Raw genomic sequence first — 15,074 nt, forward strand, 5'->3', positions numbered from 1 at the left:
GTTGCTACTGATAAGTCATGTGTAAAATGGGAAATGGAAAGAGAAATCATGAGAGTTATGGCATATGATAATTTATCCCGGCAAGATGCAAGAGAGAAAGTAATAACAGGTAATGTTCCAAGCAATTATGTTGTTCAAGGCAACTCATATGCTGATCAAATAAAAAACCATATAAACAAAAGTCAAATAAGTGAAATTGACACAAGAAAGACTGGTGTTGTAGGAAATAGCATAACAATACAAAACAGATTTGAAGCCTTAAGTGATTGGGGTGAAAGAAAATCAGATACATACTTGGAAAATGTTTCATGGAAAAGAGTTCCTCCAGAACATCATAGAGACTATTCCAAATTTGAAAATAAATATGGAAAAAATTTCAGACTAAATTCCTATTCACAAACAAAGAATTATAATGGAAATTCTGAAGGAGAATCAAGTAAAGGTTCTCTAAAGAAATTACAAAGTAATCAAAAACAATTAAATGGAAAGTCTACAGGAACTGTAATTAAGACAAGGAAAAATGAGGAAGATGTGGATAGTACAAACAGAAGCATGCAGGAGGTGAGCACCGGAATCTACAACAATGAAGAACAGAAAAAAATCGTGTACTTTCCTCACATAACATCTCAGAAGGATCTTATGTATAATTTGTTACAATTAATGGCGAAACTTATGGCGACATTAACTAAAAATTCTGACTTATTAAGCATAAAAGAAATACTAACAGAATGCTCACAAATAAATGGCCAGGTGCAGAAAATTATTGAGGATTTGGAAATTTTTGGAGAGACACCTTAGGGTGTGGAAGGAAAAATAATGGAAAACATTCGTGGGGGTACACTGGAATGTAAGATCATTGAAAGCAAGAAAGCAAAATCTGGTGAAATTAATACATGAATATAGACCTGAACTTTTATGTTTATCGGAAATCTCTGTGAACCCATCAAACATAGATTATTTTAAAGTAAATCATTATCACATAATTTATGAAAAGATTAAAGATGATAGTAAAGGAGTTGCAATTATGATTCATGAAAGCATTCCATTTGAACCTATATCTTTTGATTATACATTGTCTATATACGACACATACAAAATTGAAGTCGTAGGAATTAAAATCGCTTTTATGAACCAAAAAGTTAGTATTATATCTATATATATTCCTACAGGTGCAGAGTCACAGAAATTAACGACAAATACATTATCGCAAATGTTTCAATGCATAGAAAAGCCTTTTATTATAGCAGGGGATTTCAATTGCCATCACACAATATGGGGAGATCAGGATGAAGATAAGTTGGGGAAAGTGTTAGTAGAATGTATGGATTTGTACAACTTTACTGTAATTAATGACGGGTCTGCTACGTATATAGGAAGATTAGGTACTCGGCCAACAGCTATAGATTTAACGTTAATGTCAGATGATATATGTGGTCAATTTCAGTGGGAAACAGACAGTGATCAAAGAACCAGTGACCATTATCCATGTTTCTTTTATACTGATACTAATTCAGTGAGATCTTTCACTATTCCGCTCAGAAAATGGAAAGTTAACGAAGCTGATTGGAATAAATATTCTAAATTACTTACAATCTTATTTAAAAATACAGATTTAAATAATATTGATAAGAGTACATATGATTATTTTGTAGATTCTGTTAGCATTGTTATGGACAGATCATGTACAAGGGCAAAAGAGGAAGTTGTAAAAAAGTATCCAATAGTACACTGGTGGAATAAAGATTGCCAAAATTTTAAAATACAGAGAATTGAAGCTACTAAAGTTTATAAAACAATACCAAATCAGGAAACTTGGATTAATTATAAGAAAGCAATAGCGCAGGCCAAGAAATGTTATATCAGCGCAAAGAGACAATCGTGGGCAAAGTATTGTGAAGACATAAATAACAAAGAGAGTATCAGTACCGTGTGGGCTAAATTTAAATCAATCCGCAAACCACATACCCCTCGATTAATACCACTCAAAGAAACCTGGAAAGATGAATTTATTATGAAGGTAACATGTAATAATAAACAAGAACCTGCAGATGCCCCTGATGAAATTTTCTCTTTCAGTCCTAAAGATAGACATTCACAAGGATTATATACCAATATCATGATCGATGAAATAAGAGACATAATAAGAGCCAAGGACACAACTCCAGGAAAAGATGGAATAACATACTCGATGATTCAAAACTTGCCGGAATGTGGTATAATATATCTTTGTAACATCTACAACTATATAATGCATTCAGGAAATGTACCGCAATCGTGGTACACTCAAATGATTTTACCAATATTGAAACCTGGCAAAAGTCCACATAAAGGAGAATCTTATAGACCGATAGCTTTGTCTTCAGTACTGGGGAAAATTTTTGAAAAATTAATTCTAAAGAGAATAAGTTGGCATATAGAGGGACAGGAATTATTTTCAAGGCTTCAAGTTGGATTTAGGAAGGGAATGGGGTGTACAGATGCGTTGGCAATGTTATCATCAAAAATTTATGATACAATGAAAAGGAAAAGTAGTCTTATTGCTGCTTTCTTAGATATTAAAGGGGCATATGATAATGTAAATATAAATAAATTATTAAACATTCTACAAAATCTGAAAATACCTTATATGCTTCTAAAAATAATTTGGAATCTATTAAAAAATCGTTGTTTATATTTTTACTTTCACAATAAAGTTGAGGGTCCTAGATGGATAACAAGAGGACTTCCACAGGGAAGTCCTTTAAGTCCTTTACTTTTTAATATATATTTAATGGATGTTCAAAGAATATGTCCTGAGCCATTTGGATTTATACAATATGCAGATGATTTATGTATATATGAGAGTGTCAAGCAAGTAGATAAAGGAGTCACCAACATGGAAGCGAAAATAATAGAGATAAAGAAATTTCTTGAGAATAGGTCTATGAATATATCGTCCGAAAAATCAAAGTTGATTATATTTAGTAAAAAAGGAGCTCCGAAAAATGTGAATCAATACACAAAAAAGTTACACATTCCCATAGAAAATTCAGTGAAATATTTAGGCGTTATATTTGATAGTAAATTAACATGGAAACCTCATGTAAAAATGTTAGTGAAAAAGGCAGAAGTAATTTACAATGTATTTCGTTCTATGGCTACAACAAAATGGGGAAGTCATCCTAGTACCATGATGAATTTTTACAAAAACTATTACAAACCAACAATAGAATACGGGATTATAGTCTTTAATACAATTTCGGAACGTGTATTTCGACCTTTGGAAGTAATGCAGAGGAAAGTTCTACGAAAGTGTCTAGGACTGATGAAGAGTACTCCCAATGTTGCTGTATACATGGAAGCATGCGAATGGAACTTAAGTTATAGGAAAAAAGAAATGTCTATTAAATATCTGTTGAAAACAATGTCAGAAGTTAATCATCCGTTTAACGACATTCTATTCGACTTGGTTGAATTATATGATACAGGCAAAATTAATAACTGCGAAGATATAGGATGGGTGCAATTATATAATGAGTACTATGAGGATCATCAAAAATTATTGAAAGTAAGGAGTAAGCCCATATATACTCTAGATTTTCCTGTTTGTGAATATAGAGATATTGGTACTAATTTACTATCCTTCGGACACATTTATTTATTTTTACAGAAGAAACTACTTACCGTAATAAGTTCCTGTAGCATTGTCGAACATCGGGAAGGTGTTTTGTGTGATTTGGGAATGTTTCAGAGTTGAAATTTATGTTGTTCGTTGAAAATTAATTCTCCGACGGAGATAGCGTTTGGCGCGTACATCTTCCGACAACATCACGTTCGTACACCTTCGTACACCATCACCTTCGTACACCGTCGTGACTATCATGACGGGTCGTGATTGTGTTTTGTTGATATGCAGTGTTTCGAACTGTCTGCGTTTGCGACTAGCGTTAGAACGTGAAACGGGAGGTAGAAGAATGACGTTTGCTGGATGTGTGATTAAGTTTGTACCGGGTGTGGAGGATTCCGTGAAGTTTCTGATTTTGGGCCTTGTAATCACGAATCTGCACTTAAAATTTGGCGCTCACGTATAAATTTGCAGTTTATTTGGGGGCAGGTGAATCCGGCCAATTTCTAACATGCCCTTAACAGGGAGTCTATAGAAACAGGCGGAGGATGTGGAAATACGAACTTAATTGAGATTATTTTGCTATTTGCACGTGTGAGCGCCAAATTTTAACTGCTGGCGCTTATTTGGGGGCAGGTGAATCTGGCCAATTTCTAACATGCCATTAACAGGGAGTCTATAGAAACAGGCGGGGCCGCGATAGCGGTTGGGGGCGGTAAGTCGATTACCCCAGGGGCGGAGCCCGGAACCGGCGGGAAATTCGGAAATCGAGGATGTGGAAATACGAACTTAATTGAGATTATTTTGCTATTTGCACGTGTGAGCGCCAAATTTTAACTGCTGGCGCTTATTTGGGGGCAGGTGAATCTGGCCAATTTCTAACATGCCCTTAACAGGGAGTCTATAGAAACAGGCGGGTAGCCGGAGCGGAGGCGGGGCCGCGATAGCGGTTGGGGGCGGTAAGTCGATTACCCCAGGGGCGGAGCCCGGAACCGGCGGGAAATTCGGAAATCGAGGATGTGGAAATACGAACTTAATTGAGATTATTTTGCTATTTGCACGTGTGAGCGCCAAATTTTAACTGCTGGCGCTTATTTGGGGGCAGGTGAATCTGGCCAATTTCTAACATGCCCTTAACAGGGAGTCTATAGAAACAGGCGGGGCCGCGATAGCGGTTGGGGGCGGTAAGTCGATTACCCCAGGGGCGGAGCCCGGAACCGGCGGGAAATTCGGAAATCGAGGGTGTGGAAATACGAACTTAATTGAGATTATTTTGCTATTTCCACGTGTGAGCGCGAAATTTTAACTGCAGATACGTGATTACGGGGCCAAAATTGGTGAGTATACCGAATTTCAAACAAAATGAAGAAATTCCCGGTATTGTAAAATCGCTCCTTAAAATTTGTTGTCGGGCATTTCTTGGGTTCCGAAGGTTGAAACACTGCATTACAATTGAAAATCGAGAAAAGAGAAGGCCGATGTGTCATCCCGACGCGTCATTATTTACGACGGTATCCGCGCCATATTGTGTGTGAGGCAAACGGAAAGGTAGGAGAAAGAAGTACTCGTAATGTGAAAAATTGCTATTAGTTTGATCAAAGCAACGTCAATAAACCTTCAGGAATGTTCCGCGAGGCAGATACGTAAGTACGAATGTCAAAAATTTGACAAAACACAAGCACGACGCGTGATTATGTAGGAAGGTGTACTCGGCATATTATGTTTGAGGCAAGACGTACTGGTAATGTGAAAAATTGGAATTAATTTCATGAAAACAACGTTAATACACCTTCAGGAATGTTCCGCGAAGCACATACATAAGTAAGAACGTCAAAAATTGACGAAATGAAAAAAATAGGGGTGTCCGAAGGATAGTAAATTTTTACCGAGATATTTATTTTCCTGAACAATATACCAAATATGATTACATGGAAAGATGGAAAGATTATTACTTTATATATACAGACGGTTCAAAAAGTAGTCAAAATGTAGGATGTGCTGTTTATGATGTACAGAAGAAGGAATCAATTATGATACATTTACCGGAAGATTTTTCCATTTTTACAGCTGAAGCTTATGCAATTTACCAAGCACTAATATAAACATATAAATTGCAAGAAAAAAATATATTAATATTAACGGATTCCAAAAGTGTATTATATTCAATTCAGTCCAATTATGATTTATTATTTAAATGCTCCCCATACATTATAAACTGTGTAAAAACTTTACAAAATTTAAGGAGCAGGGGAAAGATAATTCATTTAACCTGGGTTAAAGCACATTGTCAACATTTAGGAAATGATATGGCAGATTTGTATGCAAAACAAGCTAGGGTAATTCAACCTTTACTGGAGCTGAAAACCTGGTACACAGACCTTCTACCGAGGGTGAAGAAAAAGTTGAAGGAAAACTGGACGGAATGGTGCAAAGGTGAATTTCAAAATGCAGGCAGCTTTTATCAGAGGATAGCTAATTTCAATAGAATGAGACCTTGGTTTACAAAAGTTCAAGGTTCACGGAATGTGATAGTATTACTAAATCGTATTAGGTCAGGACATACAACTACTAAAAGTCATTTACAAAAGATCCGGATTGTACAAAACCCAAACTGTACATGTGGCAACAAGGAAGATATACACCATATCCTATTTGAGTGTAATAGATACACACAAGAAAGAGAGACATTCTATAAAACTCTTATAAACTGTGAAATTCCTTTTCCTCAGTGTTTGGAATCTTTGATTTGTGAACCTAACCTTACAGTTGGATATATATTGTTATCTTTTTTTAGAAAATGTGGCTTAACTATTTAATAGAAAAAAAAATTGTTCATAGTATCCTTTAATAATAATGTACTAAAAAATATAAGTTTATGTACACTACATATGTATATAGATATGGGAAAAACTGCTTAGCGGTAATCCCAAGTAAAATGTAAATAAAAAAAATAAAAAAAATAACAAGCGGGTAATTAATACACTGCCTACCTGTTCGTTTTCATTTTCGCCACGTTTTAGTAATGTTTCTTGTGCAGCAAGTCGACTTTTCAACTTCCGTATTTCCTTCTCCTGAAATGTAACTTTGCCTTCAAGTTCAACCACACGTTGTTCCATGTCACTTTCCCCTACAGCTGACCGAGTCACAAACTCGTACGCTTCTCCTTCCATTTCACTATTATCTGGCGAAGTATCCTTTTAATTTTCCACTTTTGACGAGAATTGACGTCAAAGCATGGATGAGTGATTCTGCACTTATTTACAATCATCGTACGTCGCAGAGATAATATATATAGATTCTCGAATTTCGGGAGAAAGCGAACCGACTCGGGAATGTCCCGAAACTTGACTTCGGAATTTAGCTTTTATTTTACATATACATTAGAATTATGCTGTCTGCTGTGAAAGTGTTACTAAATCGAGTTTGATAGCTATATTTTATTAGCATTTTACACCACACGTTTCAAATAACGTATGAATTTATTGGACTCTTCTTTTCATATGGTGAGTTGAATTAGAGAAGTTGAATATCGCTGTCTGCTAGATCAGTGTATCTACCTCAGAGGGAAATTCCGTCCGATGACGAAAAATCCCTTCCAAGCCTTAAAATTCCCTGTATTTCACAAACAAGACATAAAAAAATGGGAGAGATGTCACTAATTTCAGGGGCGCAAGTACGTTTTTAAGGGGGTATAAAGTGGAAATTTTTAACCGAAATGACCATAAAGGCGTCCTTTGTGGATAAATAAATTTTAGAGTGGTGCAGAGGTGTAAAATTCGAGATTAGTGTGATTTATCCACTTTCAACAACATGTGATTAATTTGTTTGCTTTGTACAGTCAACGGCAAAGATAATGGTAGGCAAATTGTCCATCACTATTTTCATTACATTTTTTATTCTACATCCTGTTCTGTTTTAAGGAATCGAATTATGTTGGTTCGATACTTACCGATACCGATATCCCTGGTATCTGCTCTGCTCTACTATTAAGCCTTGTTTCCATATTTAATAAAACACTAAAATGCTGACCAAGGGAAAATTTATTGCATAATACACTTAAACGTACTGTTTTCACCTTCTAATAGGGTTTTCTTCAGATAAAGATTCACAATAAATTTGATGAATTTCTTGTGCAAATAAATTTGAAGAATTTCTTGTACAAATAAATTTGAAGAGTTTCTTGTACAGATAAATTTGAAGAATTTATTGTGTAAATAAATTTGAAGAAATTCTTGTGTAAATAAAATTGAAAAATCTTGCATAAATAAATTTATTGTGAATCTTTGTCTGAAGAAGGTCCTGTTACAGGGTGGAAATAAAATAAATTTTGCTGTGGTCAGTGGTCCTGTGTTTTATTAAATTATATGTATGAAATATATAATTTTATGCTTCTATTCTCCAGTGTGTGTGTCTGTTGGTGTAGTAACGCTTATGTAAATCTTTGCCTCCTCTCGCTTCCCTTCGTTTGTGCCAGACTATCCCTGTGTTTGAATTTAAAATCCTGGGTGCGTCAGCACTTAGGCTATTTTGTACCCGTCACATGATAAGGTAAGGGTCCAGCCCCTTACCATAGGCGCCGACTCCATGGGGCTTGGAGGGGCTCGAGTCCCCCCAATGTTAACGATGTGGCAGAGCCCAACAAATAATTTTGCATCTAATGTATTATTTTGCTTCTCTTGTAAAGTTTACTGTGAATTGTGCCATATGAACATAACTTTAAATACACATTTCCAATGTTCTAGACCATCAACTTTGGGGGGGCTGAGAACGCTAAACCATCAACTTTGGGGGAGCTATGACCAGAGACAGCAAAACACATGACTTATTACTATATACTAAGTATGTAATTATGAGTATTGTTAATTTTTTTACTAAAAAGTTTCAAAGGACGATGCGCATGAACTAGGGTAGTTCGGGCTACAAATGGCTCTCACATGACATTCAGAACGAAATCATTGATATATTAGGGAGATCTGTTTTGCGCTCCGTGGAAGCAGATATTAAAAGTCGGGAATATTTTGCTATTATGGTTGACGAAAGTTGTTACATATCCATCTGTGGACAATTAATATTCTGCATTCGAACTGTGAATAAAAAATTTGATATTTTTTAGGAATTCATGGGCTTTTATGAAATTCCGAACACTGAAGCCAAAACTTTAAAAAGGGAGAGTGAGTCATTCATTAATTTATTTCAGTGATCAGAGCCCCCCAATAATTTTGGCAAGTCGGCGCCCCTGCTCCTTACCATGACTAAAATATAACTAATAGCACAACTGTAATGTCAGAGTATTAAAATATTCTTACTTGGGTTAAAAGCTGAGGCTGTAGAGGGACACTCAGCACACATAAGGACAAAACACAGGACAATGCACACAGAGTCCTACAGAGGATTATACTGGCCGTAGGTCCAAACGCCAGAGCCTCGCTAGACTGAAAAATGCAGTCCAGGGTGTACTACGTGCAGTGATCGAATTGGGCAGGTATGGGCCGGAATAAATTAGGATGCCAAAAATCATACCGGTCGTATTTTTTTTCTTTCAAATTGGCACTAATTTGTTGGAGCAGATCACTTAAGTAGTACGCAGGATTTTCTTTTCGGAGGGAGCTGGAATTCTAAAGGTGGACACTATATACTCGAATTACTTTCGGAACATCTCCCGCAGACTACGCGAGTCTGTCTAGCGAGCTTAGTGGGCGTTAAGAGCCTGAGCAGGGTACTTAGCTATAGGTTCAGGGTTGAGTTGACGTCAGCGGCTCGCTTCGTTGATTGGCTGCTTCGAGAGTTGTGACTCGTTCCGAAGCTTCAAATGCATAACAGCCAAAGATGTTATGGAAATAGTCTCCCTCTACCTGCGTTCTAGAAGGACGGGATACACTGTACAATATTTTATGATTAGTATTTTTAACCTCGTCTCGAAGGTTGTTCAAAGATAAAAAAAATTTAATCGGGGGTCATTTTAAGGTAGAGTTTCAAATACCACTTTGGTTCTTCCCGAGTTCTGTAATGCTTTCATTTGGTATGCAATTTCCCGCACCCGTACAAAATCCGCAGAAATGGCTCCGCTGCGAACAACATGTAGCTTGTATAATCTTAGAGAAGGGCTTACACATGGACATATTTTCTAAATTTCCTGAGTTCAAACGCAATTTAATGGACAACATTCTTACTTAATATCTTTTTATTTTTTCTTCTTCTTCTTTACTTTCTTTACACTTATGAATGCATATACATCTACAGTGGCGTCTCGAGGCCTCAAATTTAGCCGGGGCTTATTTTTTTTAAAGAATTTAAAATATAATGACAATTCACATGAATTACAAAAAATAGGTATTTTTTTCTTCTAGACTACAAAACTGGACTTACTTTTTTGAAAGAATTTAAAATGTAATGACAAATTACATGAATTACAAAAAAAACGGGTATTTATCTTCTTCTAAACTACTAAACTGGACTAAACTACTTTTTCGTTGAAGCCCTCTATGTTTGAAATGTATTCTTTCTCTATTGTAAGCTAGTGCCAAGGCATTTGGTCTGTCTTGTCCCATTTCATTTCTCAAGCAGGCTTTAATACTAGTGTTGCCCACGAGACGAGACTTTGGCCTGTCTCGTCTCGTGCAAATGCTGTCTCGTCTCGAAAATATTCGTTAGTCAAAGGGACACATGATCAACCTCGTCTCGTCTCGAATTTTTAAAAGCCTTTCCCGTCTCGTCCCGTGGGCAACACTATTTAATACGCTTCAATGTGCTGAAACATCGTTCAGATTCAGCTGTTGCCACTGGAGTTATTAAAACTATGTTTGTCATTTTTACTGTTTCTGAAAAGGTACCCTCTAAATAATTTTATATAAAAAATGAATGCAATCTACTGATAGAGTTTGTGTTTTTCAACTCTTCACTACAATAAAGAACACGAAGTTCCCTCTTTAGTTTTCCCTCTTCTATGAAGGGATAATAAATCTGGGAAAATGCCTCTGTTTAAAGATTGTTCTCTTTCATTATGTCCTCGTAGAGCAAGTTCATGTCGATTTAATATATGCCTATTTTTCCGGACAAATTCATTGTGTCTTGTAATTGACAGCCTATGTCCTTTCATTGCGTCTTGTAATTGACAGCCTATGTCCTTCATCAATTTGTGTTCGAACATCAACCCTGCCAAACTCACTCAAACATAGCGAATGAAAGCCACCAAAACACTACAGAACAGCACGCGAGATCGAACGCGACGCGAAGGAACTAGCCCCGAATCAGCACTCAAACAAATCCATTGCACTCTCCCCTCCTCTCTCTGCTAGCATGTGACCTTCACTGTAGCGTAGGTGGGTGTAGGCCACGCCTTCCTTTGCGACGTGCCCCGGAAAACGATAATTGACATCAATGCCGCTAGGAGTGCTGTCGTATCCATTGCAACAGACGATGAATTTACGTGGGTAAAAATCGCCTTTTAAAAGACTGTATGATGGTTATGCGTTATGGTGATTGATAATTACATCAATACGTCCGTTTTACTTTAGGGGCTAAGTCCCGGAAGCCCTAAGGGACGAGACGCCACTGTACATATACATACATTTATGAATGTAATTGTGCAAAATTTGATTCATGTTTGATACAAGATAATGTATAAGGATGATATGTGTAACTTTTATATGTACTTTTCATGTTTGAATTTTTTATGTGTATATTAAACACCAAATGCAAGAAATTTACTGTACACTGTAAAAGGGCAGTTGCCTGTTGTGCGCAGCATAATAAATAAATAAATAAATTTCCTGAAAATTTCGGGAGGGCTGTGCTCACGACAGTGTTGTCTGCTGTCATGTGTATAATCCCCCTCCCCTTTGCTTTGTTGTCAAAAACTTCAAGGATGTTAAATATTAATGTCAGATTAAGAATTATAGACACTCGAGTTTGGACTCCAATAAAAAAAATAACCATTAGACCTACATACAAACGAATTACATCAAAATTGAACTCATTCAATTCTGCGTTAATATATGCTAAGGAATTTTTGTTCGAGTTTGCCTTCTATTTTTTTATCGTCGTGAGAGCAAAAAAAAGTGCCGCTTCTTTCTAGTTGTGCAAACATCGCTCTCTTTGAAATTCTATAAATATAAAACGGGTGGTCCGATCGCAATGAAATTTCAGTACGGTGCACGCAGAAAGGTTTTAAACACAATTCTTAATTTTCATGTTTTTAAAATTTGTCAAAAATACGTTCTTATTAATTTTGCGATACAACTTTTTCTTGGTATTGGGTAGTCCTACAAATACAATATTTGTCTTGTTTTGAAGCTCTTTGCATCTGTTTTTAAAATTAATTATCTTTGTCCATTCCAATTGCGAAACCGATTTTATACAGATTTTTATTCAACGAAGTAAAGATGTGCGGAACGTTGCAACACCGCACGCGGCTGTTACTACGAGTCAGTGCGAGCGGTGTTGCCACGTAAGTCACACTCGAAACAAAATTTGGTTAGCATAGATTAACGCAGAATTGAATAAGCTAAGTTTTGATGTAACTCGTTTTTCTGTAGGTCTAATGGTTATTTTTTTTATTGGAGTCGAAACTCGAGTATCCATCATTTTAAATCCGACAGCAAGTATCTGCTTTCGCTGTGTATGTACACCCAACGGCAAAAGAAACAGTAGGCGAATTGTCCACCACCATTTTCATTCGGTTTGAATTACACAATGTGACGACAGTGAATTGAAATAAAGATGTCAATAAGCAGAGAACAATGTCTGCTTCGAACCAACATAGTTTCATTCCTTAAAACAATACAGGATGTAGAATAAAATAGCGGTGGACAATTTGCCTACCATTATCTTTGCCGTTGACTGTACGCTCTTCCCCTCAGTGATGATGCAAACACGTGACACTGACACTGAATAAAACTGACAACAATGTGTTGAAGAGCACCGCAGATTTTGCCAAGGCGACAAGGTGACAAGATATTTCTCTTCTTACTGGAAGCCCCGTCCGCTGTCGGTGGGGAGGAGCAGTTTCGGGCAGGGGCGGCGCCAGGGGAGCGCGAGGGAGTGCTGCGCGCCTCTTAATCTTCTTCCGCACCCCCTACGTTCAATTGAAATCACTAACCCGTAGAGTGTCATATTATGTCATGTCGTCATATTGACCGCCGAATGTTGGATACTGAAGCAAGACCGTTATTATCGTATGCAACAGACAAGTACTTTTAAGAAAGTGCATTATGTATGCTTTTCTGTACTGGCGGCAGCCTCTATGAAGATCAGCGGCAATTTTTTGCCCCTCTCGTCAGCATTGTTGTTATGAATTTTCTCTTCTTTTTGTTTCTCTAAGTGGTATGTTTGTTGTTTTCGATAATTGCCTATAACTTAATGTGAGTTATGTTTTTTTTTTTCCATGTTCCATTTTGGATAAACAATTTTCCGCTTACTTGTTCTTCCTCACACTGGAGCAAAAATTTCAGCTCATTTCAATCAGTAATTTATGTTAATCAGTGGCAGCGATTAGGGTAGCAGTTGCCCCTCTTTTTGCTATTTTGGCTCCCGCACTATACTAAACCTTATCTAAATAATAATAACCCATAGCTCTACAGCACCTTGAAGGGCCTTGGCTTACCTACCGTCTGCTGGTCTCCCTCCCACACTGTTCCTCGTCACCTGTTATAGCGTGGAGATCTTAGACCAGTATTGGAGTGTCGGGGGATCAGCCCGACGAGCCCCCAGCCGTTGCAGGTCTTCTCGATCGGGTTACGCTCACTCACTCGGAGCTTCCCAATTTCCTCACGATGGTGGGTTGCCACCGGCCGAATAAATTCCGACCAGAGCCGGATTCGAACCTTATCTACCAAGGAAAAGTAAACTGTCCTCGCCCCCCCCCCCGTTTTGAAAGGTTGCATGCGTGTCAAATGTTTTGTTATTTTCAACAACGCACCCCCTCAGCACCCCTAGATGATTAATCCTGGCGCCGCCTCTGGTTTCGGGTCCTAGCCCCTGGCTTGAAATGTGAAAAAAAAGTGTACCCAACAATGACATAGTTCATAGTAATAGTACAGAATGTGTATTGTTGCAGTAATTCCATGCCGATAAGTCACTGTCACAAAAAAGTAATATTTTGGCGTCCCTTTTTTACGTTTAAACTTCTATCCTTGATTTTGTTTATTTTATTTCCATATTTTATGTAATTTATAATATATTATATTAGTATCTCCTTTTATATATATATATATATTGTATATGGTGGTAAAGATCTGAAATACTGAGTGTAAAGATAAATACGTTGTGCATTGTACTTAATATTTGAAATATTGTATTCATGTAGGCTATTTTTGTAGATAATAGTTAGATATTTTATTTCACTCTCTTCAATTAACATGTATTATTATAACTCGGTTTGTTAACTGTTGTATACACATATAATTTAGCGTTAACATGTTTTATGTTTATTTACATTTCTGCACAATAATATTTCTTATCAAACTGTACATTTACAAACTCAAACCAAGAAATGTAGAACACTGTAATTGGGCATTCGCCTGTTGTGTTTAATAATAAATAAATAAATAAATAAGGGACTGTCGAAATGTCGATGCTAATACGAAACGTCTAGCCACCTTTGTAAAGAGGCACTAACGTTCGTAGAAGGGCTTGTTAGTTAGTTACCTTACCTGTTCATTTGCACCTGTCAGCGATTGACCTCCATGATGGCCCGATGAATCAGTCGAAAACTGTCTCAACATCTGCTCTTGCTGATTTCTAACTTGGACTACCAGCTGATATAATCGTTCTTCCGTATCCGTTCCTGAATCTCTGGCCTCATGCACGAAATCAGAACTGTTGTTCGAAACCTCATCAGTAGCACCTCTGCTCTCCATTGCTGACAGATTCAGTCCATAAGCTCACCCGAATTATATATCACGCTGTGCAGACAACTCGTGGCCAAAACTGTGCTTTACGGGGAAGTGATGCAAGGGTTTTTCCCGAAATTACACCCTGGAACATTATCTACGCACTTGCTTCGTACGAAAGAAAGTTGACATAGTTACCAACTATAATGAGAAGTCTACAAATTTAGTGGATTTCTAATTTGTTTTATTTAGTTTATTTAACGTCGCATTTCTTCCACTTTTGACTAATCCCAAAGATAAAGATGAATGGTGACAAGATGAAATTGATGAAGGGACAATTACAAACACATATGGACAGCACAGAACAAAAGTCACACGGAGGAGCATACTGGCTGAGAGTCCAGACTAAAGTTCGATTTCCGTGGCTGAGTGGTTAGCACAGTGCGATACGACGCCAGGGGTCTCGTGTTCGAATCCGGCCTAGACATGGGTATTTTTGTGAGTGTACTTTCATCGATTTCACCATATCGTCACTCTTCGTCGCGATTAGCCATACGCGGCAGAAAAGCGAAGGAAAATGAACAACAAGAAACAGAAGGCACAGCATTGTTGGGCCACAAAATGCTAATCTAACTATAGAA

The 15,074-nt window shown here is 37.2% G+C and overlaps 1 protein-coding gene across 3 annotated transcripts in view; it reads right to left on the minus strand.

The window, feature by feature from the left end:
• LOC145997147 (stimulator of interferon genes protein homolog) overlaps window positions 1-14,522 on the minus strand; it is a 77,552-nt gene extending 63,030 nt beyond the window's left edge. The window contains exon 1 of one of the 3 annotated variants that reach the window (XM_083133797.1): window positions 14,254-14,522. In XM_083133797.1, coding sequence (XP_082989923.1) covers window positions 14,254-14,460 — 207 coding nt within the window. In that variant the 5' untranslated portion in view covers window positions 14,461-14,522. Of the gene's footprint in view, window positions 1-6,594; window positions 6,879-14,253 lie in introns of those variants that run through there. The other 2 variants (XM_083133795.1, XM_083133796.1) reach the window with 2 other exon arrangements.
• Window positions 14,523-15,074: the final 552 nt, after the last annotated feature.

The sequence above is a fragment of the Lepisma saccharinum genome, chromosome 13 (assembly GCF_977018435.1).
Source record: "Lepisma saccharinum chromosome 13, izLepSacc3.1, whole genome shotgun sequence".
Classification (NCBI taxonomy): domain Eukaryota; kingdom Metazoa; phylum Arthropoda; class Insecta; order Zygentoma; family Lepismatidae; genus Lepisma; species Lepisma saccharinum.